General features: G+C 43.7%; 1 protein-coding gene across 2 annotated transcripts; it reads right to left on the bottom strand.

Annotated features, from left to right (window-relative positions):
- Positions 1-127: 127 nt before the first annotated feature.
- DLST (dihydrolipoamide S-succinyltransferase) lies at positions 128-17,927 on the bottom strand. 2 transcript variants are annotated; one of them, XM_053379331.1, is made up of 15 exons: positions 17,784-17,927; positions 12,967-13,000; positions 11,568-11,616; positions 11,043-11,098; positions 9,989-10,063; positions 9,627-9,682; positions 8,861-8,972; positions 7,926-8,084; positions 7,574-7,650; positions 6,942-7,039; positions 4,750-4,880; positions 4,175-4,248; positions 3,608-3,691; positions 2,453-2,620; positions 128-1,402 (listed from the first exon to the last, which is right to left on the bottom strand). In XM_053379331.1, the coding sequence occupies exons 1-15, from the start codon at positions 17,856-17,858 to the stop codon at positions 1,268-1,270; spliced, it is 1,383 nt and encodes a 460-aa protein (XP_053235306.1). In that variant the 5' UTR covers positions 17,859-17,927; the 3' UTR covers positions 128-1,267. The 2 variants fall into 2 exon arrangements, with proteins under 2 accessions (XP_053235306.1, XP_053235297.1); XM_053379322.1 differs by having other exon boundaries at positions 12,967-13,003.

Raw genomic sequence — 17,927 nt, forward strand, 5'->3', positions numbered from 1 at the left:
AAAACTTGGGCAAACTCAGCTCAGGTTCTGTTCCTTTGAAGGCGTTCCTCAATTGCTTATAAACACAACATCTTACCCAAAGTGTCATCCCACTGTATTTCATTTCTCCCATTCATACACACACACATAATTTCCTTGTTTTATTTTGTTTAAAATCTGTCATGTTAAATACTTTAATTACAAGTTCTGTGCGGCGAACAAGAGTAATAAACCCTGCAGGCACTAGCAACCCTCTCACTCAACAATATATGTGCACGCTATTGTACTAAGGATATGTCCCCATGAACCAGCAAGCCTTAGGCTAGGATACATGCCACACAAGACAACCTAGTCCCAACCTACATTACCATACCATTGCAGTCACGAAGTTGATAAAACCATTCAATGAGGATTAGATGGAACGTAGGACAGCCACCGAAGGTTGCCATCTCCCCCTAATCCCCAGCAGCCAGTCAACTTGAAGTGGACCTGACAGCGAGATGGGACACCCAATTCTGCCCTACCAGAGGCTTAGAACGAAAGAAACAACTTCCAAGTGGGAGAGGGAGAGAGCTGCTACTGCCACTTCCTTGCTTGTGAAGGGATGAGGCAGAGGAAGGTCCCTGAAAACAATCCTTAGAACTGCCCCTCACTACTAGGAGAGGATCTAGATAATGGCTGGGGAGGCAGTATCCCCTGGGAGTGCCTCATCCCGTTAAGGTCAAAAAACCCACAAGGTGGCTGGAGTGCAGATTTACTCTCCGTTACTCGAGCATGTAAGATCAGGCACGGCAATTGAATCGCCCTAGAGAGCCTCAGGCTAGCTTCGCTGTTCCAAAGATCTAGAGCCTTCAAGTGGAGCAGAGACCAGCCTTTCCCCTCGGACAGCTGCCGCGATGATACTGAATTAAAGCTGAGTTTCTGTGCAAGAGCTGCTCGGGAGGGAAGCTCTAGCTAAACAGCAGGCAGCTTCTGTTCCCATAAGATCGAGAGGGAGAGACGGATGAGGCTATGTCTGTTTGGAGCAAGAAGAGGGGAAATGGTAGGTTACATCTGAACAGGTAATGACACCTGCTTGTCTGCCCTGGGAAGAAAATGAACCATCTTTGGAAGAGGCAGGAAAGGTGGGTGGCACACTGCCCTCGGGGGTTCCTTTCAAAGCACCTCCTGCCACTAGGGGGAGGAGATGACTGGAATGAAGCCCTGCTGATTCCTGAATGTCCTCTGTTCCATCTGCTGCTGCTGCGTCCTTGCTCTACTGGATGGGGCAGGTGGGGGCTGCTGTTCTCTACAGGTCAAGCAGCAGCACACGAGGATCTTCCACCACAGCCTTGATCTTGCGCAGGAAAGTCACCGCCTCTCTGCCATCAATCAACCGGTGGTCATACGTCAGGGCCACATACATCATTGGGCGCACCTCAACCTAAGGAAGAAAAAAGAGATTGTTACGCTGAACATTTTCTTTTGTAATCAACTTGGCGCTGTACCTCAAAGCCTAAGCAAGTTACATTTTAAGCTTTGTAACATTTGCCCTGCATAACCAAGGAAGCGAAACCCCAAGCTGGAGTTTTCTTATGTCTTAATAATTTGACACAAACTCTTCAAACCTTTCCCTCACACATTCACCCTCTAATTCAAACCCAGAATACTCCCCTATCTTCTCAGAATAATTTTACAGTGGTCAAAACTTCCAGTTGGTCCTTTTCTACTGCACTTGTCAGGGCTCCTAGTTCAGCCTGATTCAATTCCTTCTCCTCCATCATTAGACTAGACAGTTGGTTAGAGTGTGGTGTTGATAATGCCAAGGCTGCAGGTTCAAGCCCTGTATGGGGCAGCAATGCAGGGGGGTGGACTAAATGACCCCCAGGATCCCTTCCAACTCCACAATTCTATGGTTCTATTTTACTAGACTGAAGGCCCCCTTTAAACATTACTCTAGACATGTGGAAGATGCTTTGCTATGAGCAGCTTCAGCATGGGTAGGCTTTATACCTGAAGCAGCATCTCCACCCCATCATTCAGCCTAGACAATGAGGTTCAGCTCCAAGGGTCTTCTGGCATTTCCCTCATTGCAAGAATTTAAGTTACACAGAACCAAGCAGAGGGCCTTCTCGGTAGTGGCGCCCGCCCTGTGGAACACCCAGCCATCAATGTCAAGGGACAGAAGCAACTATATGACACTGAAGGCAGGCCTGTATAGGGAAGTTTTTAATATCTGATGTTTTATTGGGTTTTTATGTTTTTCTGGAAGCCCCCAGAATGGCTGGGACAACCCAATCAGGTGGGCGGAATAATAATAATAATAATAATAATAATAATAATAATAATAATAATAATGACTTATCTACCTAGCCTGGTAATTTACAAGTCATCTCAACTGTGCAGGAGCCAGTCACAGAAAAGTGGCTTGCCAGCGGCTAAGGTAACGTTTAAAAGCCCCATTAAGCCCCTTAACCTTCCATACAGTACATACTTTGCCTCCAACAGCAACAGGCCTGTCAAAGATGCCATGCATGCCCAAGATAGCAGACTGTGGGGGGTTGATGATGGGCGTCCCAAACAGGGATCCAAATACACCGCCGTTACTGATGGTGAATGTACCGCCATCCATATCCTCAATGGCAAGCTCATTCTTGCGGGCCTGAAATGAGGGGGGTGGGGAGAAATACAAACTTTAAAAATTGCTTAAGATGGTAATGGAGAAAATAGGGTGCTGCTCCCCAGCTCTCAGTATCACTAGCATGTGAACACCTCAGAAAGCTCCCCACACTAAGCAAAGGCAAGAAGTTATCAGAATCCCCAACGACTAGTGAAAATATTGAGGTTACAAGGGGAGTCCTTTGAAGTTCATATAAATATCTTCAAGGTTGAGGGTGCTATCAAATTCAGAATGATCAAAGCACAAGACAGAGAGAGCAATAGATAGGTTTTTGCCGGGGTAGCTTAAGACTAACAGAATGTGCCTTTTTCAACACATGGCAGTTAAGACTAAATTAACTTGAGTTGTTCTTATTTTGCCACAGCACTGTCCAACATATTATTTATGGGTGTACAAAAAAGGAATACAGGTACACATGGTTCCAATGCATTGGAAGGGACTATCCTCACTCTGCCACTCTGCCACCTCACTCTGCTATGTGTTTTAAGACACAGCAGGATGAGTTTCCGTCTCCCCCCACAATAATAAATCATGCTTCCTTGAGAACACCCTCCCCATTACTGTTGACAAACTTGAATCTAGCCTGTTTCATGTTATTTGCAAATTTACCATAAACAATGTTTTTTTCTGCAACCAGATATGGAGATGGCTGCTAGTTTAGATCACTTTTTTAAAAGTTAGATTTTTCTTCCAGAAAACTTGTCGATCAACATCTATTAGAACGGCCAAGTGTTTTCAGGTGATGTATCACAGAGCACTGAATGCTAGATATATATCTGGGCCTGGAATTTTAAGGCTTCTTGAAGTGGAGACTCTGCAGTTGGCTTTAGCTTTTTGTCAAATTACTGAACCAGAACCTTCATCCTGCCACTGTCTTAGTCACACTCCCCTTTCCCCCTTCTGATTCCCCTTAAGAAAGATGTGTGTCTGGTTTTCGCCCTTGAGCACCCTTTACACTCGAAACATTACCTTTTCCCCCAACTCATTGATTGCTCGCTCAATGTCAGCAAAGTTCATTGTTTCTACGTTTCTGATTACAGGCACCACAAGACCCTGAAAGAAACAAAGATCTCTGAGTCAAACACAACATACATAACATGACAACAAGAGCCAAATATAGAGCAAGCCATCACTGGACAGAGGTGTGTATCCAGAGGTACCATCTTCTTTAACTGATTGAGGCAGCCCAACATCACGAGGAGCCAGGAGGCGAAGCCGAACACCCTCTGAACACTGAGGGGGTGGAACTGCCTTGGCCCCTAGGAGTTGGCGCCGATGGGTGTATCTAAAACAGGATTGAGGGACTTACTTCCTCTACCCCCTCCCCAGTCAAATTTGATGCCCTCTGTATCTCACTAGGCCTATGACTGATCCCCCATGCCATCCTGGAAGTTTGGACAAGAACAAGCACCCTCCCCTGCTGTAGGATTACACAAGGCCAAGCAGCTTGTCTCTGAATTTTTATTTCTTACAGCTGAACACCAAACCAAATGATGTCCCATGCATCAACCAGATGCATGTTCCCACTATACATACCCTAGGAGTCGCCACTGCAACACTGATATCCACATATTCCCTGTACACAATCTCTTTGGTAGTATCGTCTATCACTAGATGGAGAAAGAAAAGTAGGCCATTACATACAGCAGCATCAAGAGTCAAGGCTCTAATCAGGAGCACAAATCAAGCTTTATTGATTTAGTCCACCTCTTCCTTCCATTCACTAAAAATTAGTAATGGAGGGAAGCTGATCTGCCAAGTGTAAAGGAAACACGAGGTTTCCGCCAGTCACCACCTTGCAAGGAGCAAGTGCCTGGACCTTTTCTTTTTCCTTCAAGTCCTCTGTGTTTGGAGGAATAGGCAGTCTTGTCTCATTTACACAGACGCATGGAAAAGGTAAGAAACAGCAGGAGTTGGGCATGCAATTTCTTTCCATAGACCAACTTCTGCCCAAGTGAATATCCTTTTGCTATGAAAGGGTTTGTCACAACACAGTTGCTTTTCTTTGCACAAGTGCAGAGACTTCATCATGAGGTCTGATAGTACTACCTTCCACAGAGGCTTGCTCACGACACTCAGGCATCTCAGAAACACTGCCCCATTGTTCTCACCTCCATTTACAACAGGCTGCTCTTGCAAGGCAAAGGCTGCAGCTTTCACGAAGGCAGACATAAAGCCAAGTTTCATATTGTGCTTCTTCAGGAAGTTGTCCCTGTGCCGGGCTCTCATTTCCTGGATGTTACTGAAAAAGCCACCAGAAGAACATTTACTACTAGGAAAAGGAAAGTTCTTGCTTCCTGTATCTACTTAAGCACCAGATCTGCAGCACATCCCTGACTAGAGTTACTTTGTGGCTCAACCCTTATTTCAAAAGTGGCTTGCAATTTATTAATTTTTTTTTTAAAAGAAATGTTATCAGAGTTTCAACAAAGAGTTTCACTGCAGTATAGACTGGCTGATCTCTGAGAAGTGTATCAGGAGTGGAAAAATTACTAATATTTTCTCTCCCTCCCCAAAGTATACAACAGCCAATTACTTTACAACCATTACTAATGTTACCCTCAGGGTGTCACCAAAGTAAGCTACTGCATACTATGCTGAAATGCACATGGTTGTTCAAAGTATCCCCATGTGACAATGAGCTTTCAGGCAGCTGAACACTTTAAAATTCCTATAGATATTTAAATTATGGGGATCACCACCACACACCTGATCAAAGGAGAAATAAAATGTTAGATTTGCCTGCTGGTTATAGGTTCTTCACTGCTGCGCTAGAGCTACAGGGTCATACAATGAAACTAAAATGTTGGGAGATTTAGAAGGAGGAACTTCTTCACAGTGCACGTAGCAAAACTATGGACTTTACACTCGCGAGATGTCAGTGAGGACCACTAACCCTGATGGCTTGAAAAGAGGATGAGACATGGAAGATAAAGCTACTGGTGGCTGCTAACCATGACAGCTATCTACTGCTTCCAGTAACAGAAAGCAGAATGCCTCTTAATACCAGTTCCTAGTGATCATAAAGGGGCAGAATGCTCATATCTTGTCTGAAGGCTTCCAATAGGCACATGTTTGGCCAATGAGAGTACAGAAGACCTCTTCCCAAGACCTTGGAGAGCTCCACAAAACCAGAGTAGAAGGTCTCTTGGGTTCAATATTGACACAGTGAAAGCAAACTTCAGAATAAGCATAATGGGAAATGAGGGGGGACCTTGTGCCTCCAACAGGCTCCATCCATCCTGACAGAATTTGACCGTCACGTTGTTTATGACTATCTAAAAAGTAAACCATGTCTCCAGTTCCTTTGGCCACACTTTAACAAGCACATGAATTTGGGGCTATATACTTTGGAGGACCTCTGATGCAATGACTCTAAAATGCCCTCAATCAGAGTACAGAAAGTAGCAGTTACCATCATTCACTTACTGGAACAGAAGCCAGCCACCCAAATTGAACAGAATAGCTTTGTCTTGACAATTCTAGGCAGGCACTGAAGTAATAGCCTTCATCTTCCCCCTCCCAGACAATATGGCTTTAGAGAGGCAGTTTTTAGCAAGTACAAGTGCCCCTTTGGGTTTAGACTGTTTGTTTTCCTTTGCCTAATCTTGTTTAGAGCTAGGATTACCGTCCAAAGACATTACCGCCTCCCAAGATACAAGGGTTTGAGGGGAGGAAGCCATCATGAGAAGCCTTTACAGCAGACACTGACACCCAGTGGGGAGGCAAAAGGCCTTGGCCTAAGCCCTTGCAAGTCGGGGGGCAATCAATCCAAAGCAGATTACTGACTGCAACAAGAGCCCAAGGCCAGAGTAAAGCGACACCTCCATTAGCCTCTAAAATGAGGTAAGTTGCAGCATTTCCTCTCCAATCACGATTATTTTGCCAACCTTATTATTCCAAGCACCAAATATTTACGTGTTTTGTCTTAAGAAGCAGGATAGGATTTCATAGAGCAATTTGATTTGGGCACCATTTTCCTTAATGTGCTGAAACATAAGCTTCCCCCTCCCCAAATCCATTAGTGCTCAGCCCACAAACGCACTTCATGGAACACAGTTGGTTCTTCAACTGCCAAGGAGAGATGCTAAGGCTGGGCGAGAGCTCCAGGACCTGCCTTTCGGCCGGTTGCACAGCTGAGTCCTTGCTTAGAAATAGCCTCAACTCTATACAACCAAGGAGCTGGCTAAAAGCGCTTCATCCCAGGACAAAACACACAAGATCAATGAGCCAAAGTTCCTGTTCTTAGTGCAACATGGAAATATCTCGGCTTACCTGCACATACTGAAGATATGGTCCTTACCTCATATCAATTTCATTGAAGGTAGTAAGCATGGCACATGTATTTTGAGCCTCTTTCAGGCGCTGAGCAATGCGTTGACGCATCCTGTTCATTTTCACCTGAAGTGGGACAAAAAGAGATATAGTCAAACCTCAGATCCCGAATGCCTCCGTTTTGGAACGTTTCGGCTCCCAAACGCCAAAAACCCGGAAGTAAATGCTCCGATTTCCGAATGTTTTTCGGAACCCAAATGTCCGACCCGGCTTCCGCTTCAGTGCAGGAAGCTGCTGCAACCAATCAGAAGCCACGCCTCAGTTGTCAAACATTTCGGAAGCCAAACAGGTTTCTGGAACGGGTTACATTCAACAACTGAGGTTTCACTGTAATGGGGGAAAGGTAGTTTTGCAAACTGACGTTGACAAGGATTCACATTGTTGACTATCACTACCAGGAATAACACAAGTAGGAAAGGCAGTGCTCATGAGCTAAAAACTTTGCTGTATTCAGCCACTGCTCACAGAATTGTACAACACAACTTGACCACCGCATCTCATGAGGCTTAGACTGGAAGTTTTACAGGCAAAAGAATGGTCTCTGCTCAGCCTCAATCACCCTCATCCACTGCCCCATAAGTGCAAGAAGTTTCCAATTACCCTTTGCTCCACTCTGGCTCCTTTGCTGACCCCGGGTTCCGCCACAGGAGCAGCTGCAGCTGGCTTTACTGCAGACACTGAAAGAAAATTGGGGGGGGGGAGAGAAATGTGTCAAGGGACTGAGAGAAGAAGGTTTATGTCCTGGCAAGCAATGGATGAACACGAAGGCTATCTGAAGTAGAGATGAAATACTCATTTGGGAGATGATACCTAAGGCATGCTAGGTAGCAAGGCGGACATTTTTTAACACTCTCCTGTGGACAGTTCTGCAGTCTCCAGTTCGGAATAACTCCCTGCTTATGCAGGTGGAAGGAGGTTGGTTAAGGGGGATTAGAGATGGTCTTGGTCTCACCTGGTTTAGAATCCACAGGGAGTGATGGCACAGGGGGCACTGGAGGCATCGTAGTGGGAATTTGGGCTGCAGGGGCAGGTGCTGCTGCAGGAGGAGGAGGAGGTGGTGCTGCCGGTTCTGGTGCAGGGGCTGCTGCTGGTTTGGCCTTGGCAGGTGCAGCTAAACAGAAGAATTGAGAAAGGCAGTTGCACAGGCAGACAGAATCCAAGAGGTGCATTTTTTCCACACACCATCCAAGCAGGCTCTTTCAGTATCTTTGAGAAAAGTACCCTTTTGAGTCAGGAGCCCATATTAATATAATAAGACGGCGCTCACTTGTCTCATTGGCTGCTAGCACCCAAAAATAAACTTGTGAAATGGTATAGCTATGCACAGAGGCAGCGGGCTCAGGAGGCAGCAAGTTCCATAGATTAGGTTCTTTTAAAAGCTGAGTTTGGAAACTAACCGAAAGCACTAGTGACGACCTTTAAAGCCTTAAAATGGTTTGCTACCTGTTGTATCTGGCATCGTGTATACCCACACTAATTTGCTCGAGGCTTTGAGATTAGCAACTGAGGCCCTGTTCCCAGGTCTAACATTTACTAAGGTCTGACTGGCAAGAGTCTAGAGCAGGGTTACCCAATGTGGTGCTTCCATGGGAACAAATGTAGTAACTGCATATGAGTCACCTGTTCCCACTTTCCACCCCTCCTCAAAGAACCTGCTTCTCTCTCTATATCTTTCAATAAATCACAAACCCTTGTATTTTTACACATTGCTCATAAAATTTTGCAGGGAATTACTGTCATTTTTTCCCTGCCAAATTATGCAAGTTGAATTTGGACAATTTAGTCCAGTTACAGCATTCAGATACCAAATTTTTATTTTTGCAGCAAAGCCCATCATTGTCGCAGCTGTGACAGTGTAAGAAACAGACGTGGCTGGTCCCAACTTACCTCCGGTTTTCCTGAGTTTAAACAAAGGTGTACCTCCTTCCACTTTCCCCCCATCAGGAACTAGAAGTGCTTCAATTACGCCAGCTGCCGGAGCTGGAACCTGCACAGATGTCTGCAGATAAAACACAGATGAGCTCTCCTCTAATCATCAAAAGGAAATATGTTAAGCAAATGGGACTATCCCTTGAAGAGGAATGAATGATACATGAATGGGATTTGCCTTTCTGCAGAAATCATGCAAAGAAACAGCATCATGGAGATATCACATCTTGGGGGTATACATATTTCACTGGAAATCAACTCTGCATTTCATCACAAGAAGGAACAGTACAGTTATTTATTTGTATCAACTGTACTGCTTGTTAAGTCCAGAGCCCCCAGAGGAAGCCAATGGTATGGCATTTGCTAATAAGCCTCTCCCTCTCCAGTATAAAAACTGATTCACTCGCAATCTGTGAATGGTGGAGGACATGCAAGCTCCCAGCAGGCATAGTTGAAAACAAGCAAGTTTTTTGAGTCAAAAGCTAGAAGAGTGCCCCTTGCCTAGGTTTTGTGATCTTCTGTTGTCTTTAGCTTACCCACCTCCTCTCTGGAGAGCATCAAGAAACTACCCCATAAGAGCAACATTGCTGAATCAGACCAAAAGGCCTATCTAGTCTGGCATCCTGTTTCCCACAATAGGCATTTTCTCTATTTTCCGCACACCACGCATAACTGAATACATCATCTGGCGTTTCTAATTATACAAGAAAAATAGGACGTTTACCTTGTCTGTTTCAATCTCACATACCACTTCATCTTCTCCTACTGTGTCACCCACAGCTAAAAATGAAAAGAACCACCCTAAGTAAGGAAACTCTTAAAGCTCATTTTCTTAAAGCTCACATCAATGCCTCGTAGAGAGTCTCAATTCTTACATATATGCCGGAGGACTTGCAAGATCATAATAAGGGTCTGGACATTACATACCTCATAGAGGACTTACATTGACCTTTCAATCTTTAATTAGTTTGGTCAATTTTCACCTATTGAATAAGTGTGTCCAGAGCTCCTTTCACCAATTACGACTTTAGTGTATTCCCACAACAGACCAAGAAAACCATAGAAGACAAAAAAGCTGCCTCTTACCTTTCTCCCACCTGACATCTCCCTCTGTGACTGATTCTGCAAATGCTGGTGTGTTCACTGTAACAACTTCTTCCCCTGTAGAAGAAATGCATATCTGCATGTAGTAAAAGCCTTCACATTCAGTCATTTTAGATTCTGGAATGTCTATGGACAAACAGCATTATTAGAAACCTCTTATATCTAGAAATACCTCCGAGAACATCTACACTGACCTATTCACACAAAAGCCATGGTTTGTTGTCCCACAGATGATCAAACAAACCGTGGTTTTCTTCTCTGAAGTTTGATTTGTTTCCCAGCTGCTCTTGCCTTGTATCTTTGATGAGCATTTGGGGTGGGGTGGTCAAGCAAACCATGGTTAAGGAAGGGAGCTGGGTTCACACAGCACACTAAACTTAATTGAAAGAAACCAAGGTTTGTAAGCCAATGACAAACAATGGCTTTAGACTGTTGTTTGTTGGCAGTAAACCACAGAAGCTGCTGGGCTGGATTCACACCTAAGGCCAAGTTATAGTTTAATAAGTCGTGGTTTAGCGTTATGTGGAAACCAGAACAGTGTCACCTCTCTTTTCTCCTTAAAATCTGCCTCCTCAGGTAGACTGTTCTCCCTCTTCCATAAAAGTAGAACATTGTGGTCATTTTGCAGTAGATTCAGGACATATTTATGTACTTACTCTTGCCTCTCCATTATTTCCCAAACTGTTGAAACAAATCATAAGCTTCTCAGGACAGGGAACAGACTTTTTTTTAGTTTATATTATTTTGCAGAGCATCTTTTACATAGGTGACATGCTAATCATCATGCTTCAACTGAGACACCTGGGGGGGGGGAGCGACCAGTAAGGGACATAATATATCAGAGTCCAACCTACACTACATCACAACCACCTGTAGTATGACAAACAAAGAAAAAACACAATTCCAGTCTATTACTTTGTATTCCTGCATTTTGTACTCCTTAGTTTAGACTAAGAATCAGTTGGGGAACAAGGTTGGAAGGGAATGTGCAGGCAGAGAAGCCCTCCCCCCAGCTGCAGTCATCTCAGGTACTTACTGCACACTGTGGTGGTTCTGAAATAACGGACAGTGAACACACGGGAGCCATTTACCCTGGAGAGCAAGAAACAAGAGATCAACTAAAGGCCAGCAAGAAGCAGTAGAGATTTTGCATCTGTTGGCCTGACTTGATTGGGTTGTCAATCAGCAGCCCTGACAATTAACACGCTCATCGGGGCAGATGACATTTTGCACAGCACCTAAGGGAGTCTATTTCAAGGCATTCAACAATCAAGGAAGATCATATTTCTGGGATGCTACCTAGCTTGTCCCCCCCCTCCAGAACAAATTATGCAAAATATGCAAATATATAAATTGATTCAAATCAGGTCATTTATACAGTTCAAGAATTCTTCTACGCTTGGTGCAGAATGTGGATTACTCTGGTCTGGGATAATTTGGACACAGAGAATGCAGCTACCCTTCTCTGACAATCCTGTAACTAGGAAATGGGGTTGAAGAAACTACTCTCCATCCATGCAAATAGTCACAACATATTGACTATTTACAGTTGAATACTTACAAATGCTTCCTGCTGTTGGCATAAGCTAACCCCTGGCATCGAGAGACACCTGGAAACAGAAAGCACTTCAATTAGAAATCTGTTTACATTATATCGCTTATTACAGTAACGTATACTAAGACAAATTAGTTTAATAAATGTTATAAAGGTAAAAATAGCAGCTGTCAATTATCATTGGCATGTAAAAGTCTCCACACCATTATCCTAGTCCTCAACAACCTAGTCCTTTATCTGTTTTTTATAAAGGATTAATAGCAGCCCCAGTATCCGAAAGCTAAGTGTTGACCAGTGAGGTGGGCAAGATTAACATCTATCAAGAAATGGAAAAGACACTAACATAAGATATCTGCATTCATTTACTTTATTTTGTAGCATTTCCTCCACCACCACAACATCCAGAATCATTCAATTCATCTGCATCTGGGGAAAAATGTTTAGAAAAATTTGCATACCCTGTGCTCCTTCCCTTTTTTTTTATAAAGAACAAAAATGTTTACAACATATGATTTCTAAAAGGAGCCATTTTTTGGGAAGTGCTCAATTAATTCCAATTAATTGCACAGTGTTCTTGAAATAATTTATACAGTGTCAAATTATGCCAGAATAGGCGATCCCATGAGGTTTTTTTCCAGAACAATCCTCATGAGCAAGACTCCAAATACTTATTGGTTCCATCTTAGAAATTCTCCCTGTAAAGTCATATGGGCTAACTTATTCTGATGTGAGTTTTAACATGTTTGGGCGCTTGGGATCATCTTATTATCTGAGCCAAAAAGTTACATCAAAATCACCTCCAAGATCTCTTGCAAGGCAACCTACAGTTCTCTAAATTATGTATTTTGAACATAATTCATACAAAACTCCTTCGGCACAAACCTACTTAAGTGAATGGGAAATGCATCAGAGCATCTCTACTTTTTCAAACTTATCAAATTGGTGTAGGTTAAAAATACTGTGCTCATCCACCTACATATCCTGAGTATCTGGGCAGGAAACAGGAATCATTTATCCATCCTTTAATGTGGGAACTGCCAAGGAAGGTTAAAAATGGAGTTCATTGGTGGTTATGCTGACTCTGCATTATGGTCATTTTCAAATATTCTAATCTGTACACAAATCTGTTGGTTGAGTGAGCTGGTCATTTATGCTACATAGCTTGTTTTAACATATCATAGGTAAACATGGAATTCATTTCTCACTTTCTTTAATCTTTAACTACTTTTAAACCCACTTGTGGCTTTAAAGAAAAAAGTATGAATGTACTATAGTTTTTAACCAGGTTTTCATTAGATTTCCCTTGTCACGGTGATTATGAAACAGACAAGACACCTAATAATAATAATAAGAAGAAGAAAGACAGACAGACACCTAATAATAATAATAATAATAATAATCTCACCGGAGAGTGAATGTTTCCCCTGTGGACAGCTCCCCTGCTGAAGAGAAAGATTATACAATCACCAATACAAAAAAATAAGTCATGAGTAACTCAAGGCAGAGTCACCTTTCCACACTATTCTACATTCCAAAGTAGAGAATAAATATACTGTATTCAGATTCAGTAGGCTATAATGACACCCCTTCTCATCAGCAAGGTGTGACTACCCTAGTTTGTCAGAGAAAGTAGCCCCAAGTTAATAACAGAACTGTAGAGCTGAAAGTGACCATGGGGTTCATCTCATCCAACCCTCTGCAATGCAGGAATCTCAACGAATGCCTTACGCTTTCAAATATTTTTCATCCACAGGAAAAGGCATCCATAAAGTTTAATACAGGAGATCAATTTTTTTGCTTGTTTGCTGTTCTCCTTTATGTTCCAAAATGCACAGCCTTCAATGCAATCCTACACACCTACTTAGAATATGCCCCACCAAGTTCAATGGGACTTATTCCCATGTAAATGTGTACAGGGTTGCAACTTTAATAAGCAAGAGGGAAAGGTTCTCGAAACCTTGTATGCCTCTCTCTTATATAATATGATGGCTAAATATTGAGGTATGACAGCTACATATTGCAAAATGGGGTAACAGGATCAAGCTCGTGATTACGGGCAATTAATATGCATAGTCTTCCCATTTGAATTACTATGAAGCCTAATGGTTTAATTAAGATGAGCACTGCCTCTGGCTTTTGATTTCATCTTTTGATTTCATCAGGTAAGCCTGTACAAACAATGGGATGTAATGGGGGGGGAAATGGATGATAGCCAATGCTAGTCATACAAGTAGATCCACTGAAATCTTGTCAATTGATTTAAATGGGTCTACTCTGTGCATGACATAGCTGGATATCACCCAGTGAGTGTGATGCAGTGGAAAGCATGCGTTCAAATCCTTGTTTATCCACAAACAGCATCAATCCCATGTCAGTAAAATGGAAATCATCATAGCTTACTTCAAAAGATTGTTGAGAGGACATATACTGACTACCCTGAGCACAGTAGCATGATTAACTGTAATGAGGCAGAAATTCCTATTCTGATGAGCTACATAATTTGTAAACTCATTTTCAGCTAATGATTTTAGCTTCTGGCTATTACACTGAGTTCAATTTTTTCAGTATTATCCTGACTGCACAGCCCAGATTCCTAGGTTCAGAAAAGTCACAGCCCAGATATATTTTACAACATGAAATATGGGACAAGCAGTGCACAGCACAAGGAGACTGAATAGTAGTGGCTACTACTCTATCCTTCTCAGTATACCCACCAGAACTCCTTGATGGAACTGAACCTTCATGTTATATGGCTTCCCAGTCTCGTTATAAACTTATAAAATGTAACAAAAATGAGATTGGAAGAAACCAGCCCTGCATTCATGAAGTAATACACTTGGCTGTGACAAAAACTTGTGAGATATATTATATTCTACCAAAGAACTCTACTCACACCAGGAGTAACAAACAGATCATTTAATATCACATCATATCATCCCAACAAATCATAGAAGAAACAAAATGAACATGACTACACTGCTATTCACACATTAAAACACTTCTAAAATGTTTGTTTGAGGGAGTGGATATGGTGACACAAATCTAAATGGCGAGGTTCTGATCAATCTCAGACCCCGTTGTTATCCATGTAATCTTTATTCCAAACACCAAACTTCCAAGATCACATAGCATTCTGAATCAAAGGCTATGATTACCCTATGCAACATGACAGACACATCCACCCACCCTTAGAATACACAAATTCTATAGCAATGCTTGTGTGTACATATACATGTCAGTTCTTTTTATTTCTCAGTTGAAATATAATCGTTTTAAGAGAAAAAAAAGTTTTCTGGCCCTAGATGAAGCAAAGTCTAGAAAGCAGTGGATAAGTTGCATACATGATTAGCAAGGAGACAGATTAGAATGTGGTATACATGAGGAAAATACAATATAGGTCACTGCTCTGTTTGTTGTTCAGATGCCACATGTGTTTTTTTCTATAGATATTGCAAAAGTAAAGATGCCTGGTTCAGGGGCAGTAAAGTAATGTCATGTTCTAGCTGGCTGATCTTATGGGGTCCTTAAAATGGGGGCAACAGGTGCATTTTAATGAAACACTGAGCTTGTCCCCTAACCTTATTCATCTTCACTCCAAGCTAAATATTGAGTTTTTGGTTCAGTTCTTTTTAAAAATCTACTCCTATCCTCACCTCAATCCCCACTTAACCTCCACACTGTCCATTCCTGACAGAAATCCTCATTCCCAGGAACTAAACTAAATCTTTTGATGAGCTCCTGGGTCTCAGGGAATATGTTTGTTCATGGCCAAAGTAGCTAACATAGGGAGGGAAGTGATGTTGGTGGGCAAGGCCTTCAACGGCAGGGTAACTGTGTTGTACACACAGCTATTCTGCTATCACAGAGAATAGTTCAGAGAATTACTCTGGTAAAGAGAAACACTATTCCTTAAAAGGGACCCGTTCCCAGAGAGGGAGAACATAGATATGGTGGACACAATGGAAACATGGTGGGATAGAGAGAACTAGTGTGGGACACTTCTCTCTGGATAGTGACAGTGAAAGTGGAGATGCCCTAAAAACCTTAGTAGGAGAAAGCTGAACTCTGCTGAAATAGTTCAATGACATTGGTTGTCAGCATATTTTACAATTCTTTGTGAGTACTGCTGCACTTACGGCTGATTTACAGACTTCCCATAGGAATCAGGATGGTCAATGTGAAAACAGGATGATGGACTAGATGGGACTCTGTTTTGATCCAGCAGGACTGTTATGTTCTTATGCTATGATAACCTGATTATTGTGAATTAAAACCTTGTGTCTTTTCCTTCTCAGCTACCTCCTCCCCAATTTACTGCACAGCAAGTTCCCCATTTATTCTGCTACCTTGAAAGCTTTATACACTCTCTCTTTCTGATAATGTTTTGTCCACAAATTTTTAAGACCTTCCATGTTCAGCTACTCCTTTCAGCTGTTCCTTCTAGGCGTAGGCAGCTCGCTGATACATTTTTGCTGCTCCTCTCGTCAAAGATTCAATAGTGAGGTAGTCACTAATTCAGCACCCTCATAGTTCTTCTCTGGAATGAAGTACTCATCTTGCAAAAACGTTTCCCATACATTTCTTTTCAACAGGACATATACTGAATCCAAACTTCCCATCATTCAAATCAATAACTTTGAATTCATCTTATATTCCTGCCTTTTGTTTTTACAACAATGCCAAATTTGTCCATTACTTCAGTTCTTCTTTCTTTTAACCCCAACACTCACATCTGACCTTTCAAGTGCCTTTGTTCTTCCTTATTTGACATACTGTAACTACAACAGCCTTTCTTGATCCATATCTCCATCTTTTACTCAAGTTCTCCCACTGGCCTTTTGGTTAACTGTGTTTCAAAGTCAAATGCTTTCAGTCAGACTGACTGTGCAATCCTAACTTACAGATATACTGGATAGAGGAGGTTACGATGTGGCATATTTCCCAACACTCCCTCCCTGCTGTCCAAATGAGCTGACATGAAGGACTTACTCTGGCATATCTACTTACATTAGCTGAAAGTGTTAGTTAAATTGGCAGAAGTTACACCACTGTTGAGGCCAAAAAAGGGTATGTCAAGGTCAGGAAGAGGGGCAAACATTGCATCCTAATTCCCTCCAATCACTGATCCTGTATAGGGTTCAGTGTACCTACACCACCAAAATTGCAGGTGTGCCTAAAACCCAGCCCATACGAGTCAATGGAAGGGCAGAAAATGATCCAGCCAACAGCAATTATGATGCAGCTTCATTTACACTGGAAATATGCCAGTGTGCCTGCCTGGTTAGGATTGTTCCTACTTACCATGCCCCAACAGGTATTTTACTTTTTGTTGCTGCTCAAAAAATTGCTCAAATCTATCCATCCCAAAAAGAGTAATAAACAAGAAGAGGGGAAACTGTGATGGCTGAATGTTAATTACAGTTAATTAGGATGTCACCAGATAATTGCTGCGAAACAGATATATTGTACCATGCCAACTGGTGATGAGACAGTGGCATTTTATCTTGGCGCCCGTTACCATACAAGTAAAAACTGGGGAGGGGGGGGGGACAAGGCAATTATTTGCAACGATCATTAACGAGGATCCCGTCATGCATAAACATTCCGACTAGACAAGACAAATGCGCTGTGCGGCATTGAAGCAGGTGACCCCTGCTTCCGGGCCGGGCGGAGAGGGGCATCGTTTGCAGACATCCGCGGTGCGAGGTCAACCGGGGTCACACCTGCTCAACAAACCTTCGCGGTTACCGCGTAGGCGGCTGCTGTAGGGGGACGACACCCGCCGATACAGAGGCACAAGAGCCACGCGTGATATTAGGCGTCGCCAAGCTGTCGCGCTGCGCTTCAACCTTCAGAGCCACCTTCACGCCCGGCAGGATCCCCTGCCGGCCTTGGGCTCTGAGGTGGCCGACGGCCGCCGTTGAGCTCCATGCCTGACCTCGCCTCGCCCTGAAAACGGGCAGGGCCCGGAGGCAACGGGAGGCGCCCCAAGATAAGAGCCGCTCCCCGCTCGCCTTCAGCAGCCCGTTCGGGGCCTTCCGTTAGCCACGGGCAAGAGGCAGCGGGGCGAGGCGAGGCAGGGCAGCCTTCCCCCGGGCACGACTGCGGCCTCCCCCGCCCCGCCGCCCCGCGTCCCCCCGTTGCCCTTGGTGCCCGTCAGCACCTTCGCGGCAGCCCCAGCCCGCGACCTGCCCCTCCGTCTTCCCCTGAGGGAGGCAGTACCTGCCGCGCGGCGCAGAACGAGCGCCCGAGCGCCCGGTTGAGGCAGCGAGCCCGGGCCAGAGAAAGAAGCAGCATCGCGGAGGAGGCGGCGGCGGCAGGAAGAACCCCAGGGCGCACACCGGAAGCAGGCCCGGCGGAGGCCGG

This window comes from Podarcis raffonei, chromosome 1 (genome assembly GCF_027172205.1).
Source record: "Podarcis raffonei isolate rPodRaf1 chromosome 1, rPodRaf1.pri, whole genome shotgun sequence".
In the NCBI taxonomy this organism is placed as follows: Eukaryota; Metazoa; Chordata; class Lepidosauria; order Squamata; family Lacertidae; genus Podarcis; species Podarcis raffonei.

Bases quoted from the DNA above. Each gene is read 5' to 3' on its own strand.
- DLST (XM_053379322.1), bottom strand. From the start codon at position 17,858: ATGCTGCTTCTTTCTCTGGCCCGGGCTCGCTGCCTCAACCGGGCGCTC. The intron at 10,064-11,042 runs GTAAGTACCTGA...TTTCTTCTACAG, and splicing joins CAGAACCACCACAGTGTGCA to GGGAAGAAGTTGTTACAGTG. The intron at 3,692-4,174 runs GTATGTATAGTG...TGTTTCTTTCAG, and splicing joins TTGCAGTGGCGACTCCTAGG to GGTCTTGTGGTGCCTGTAAT.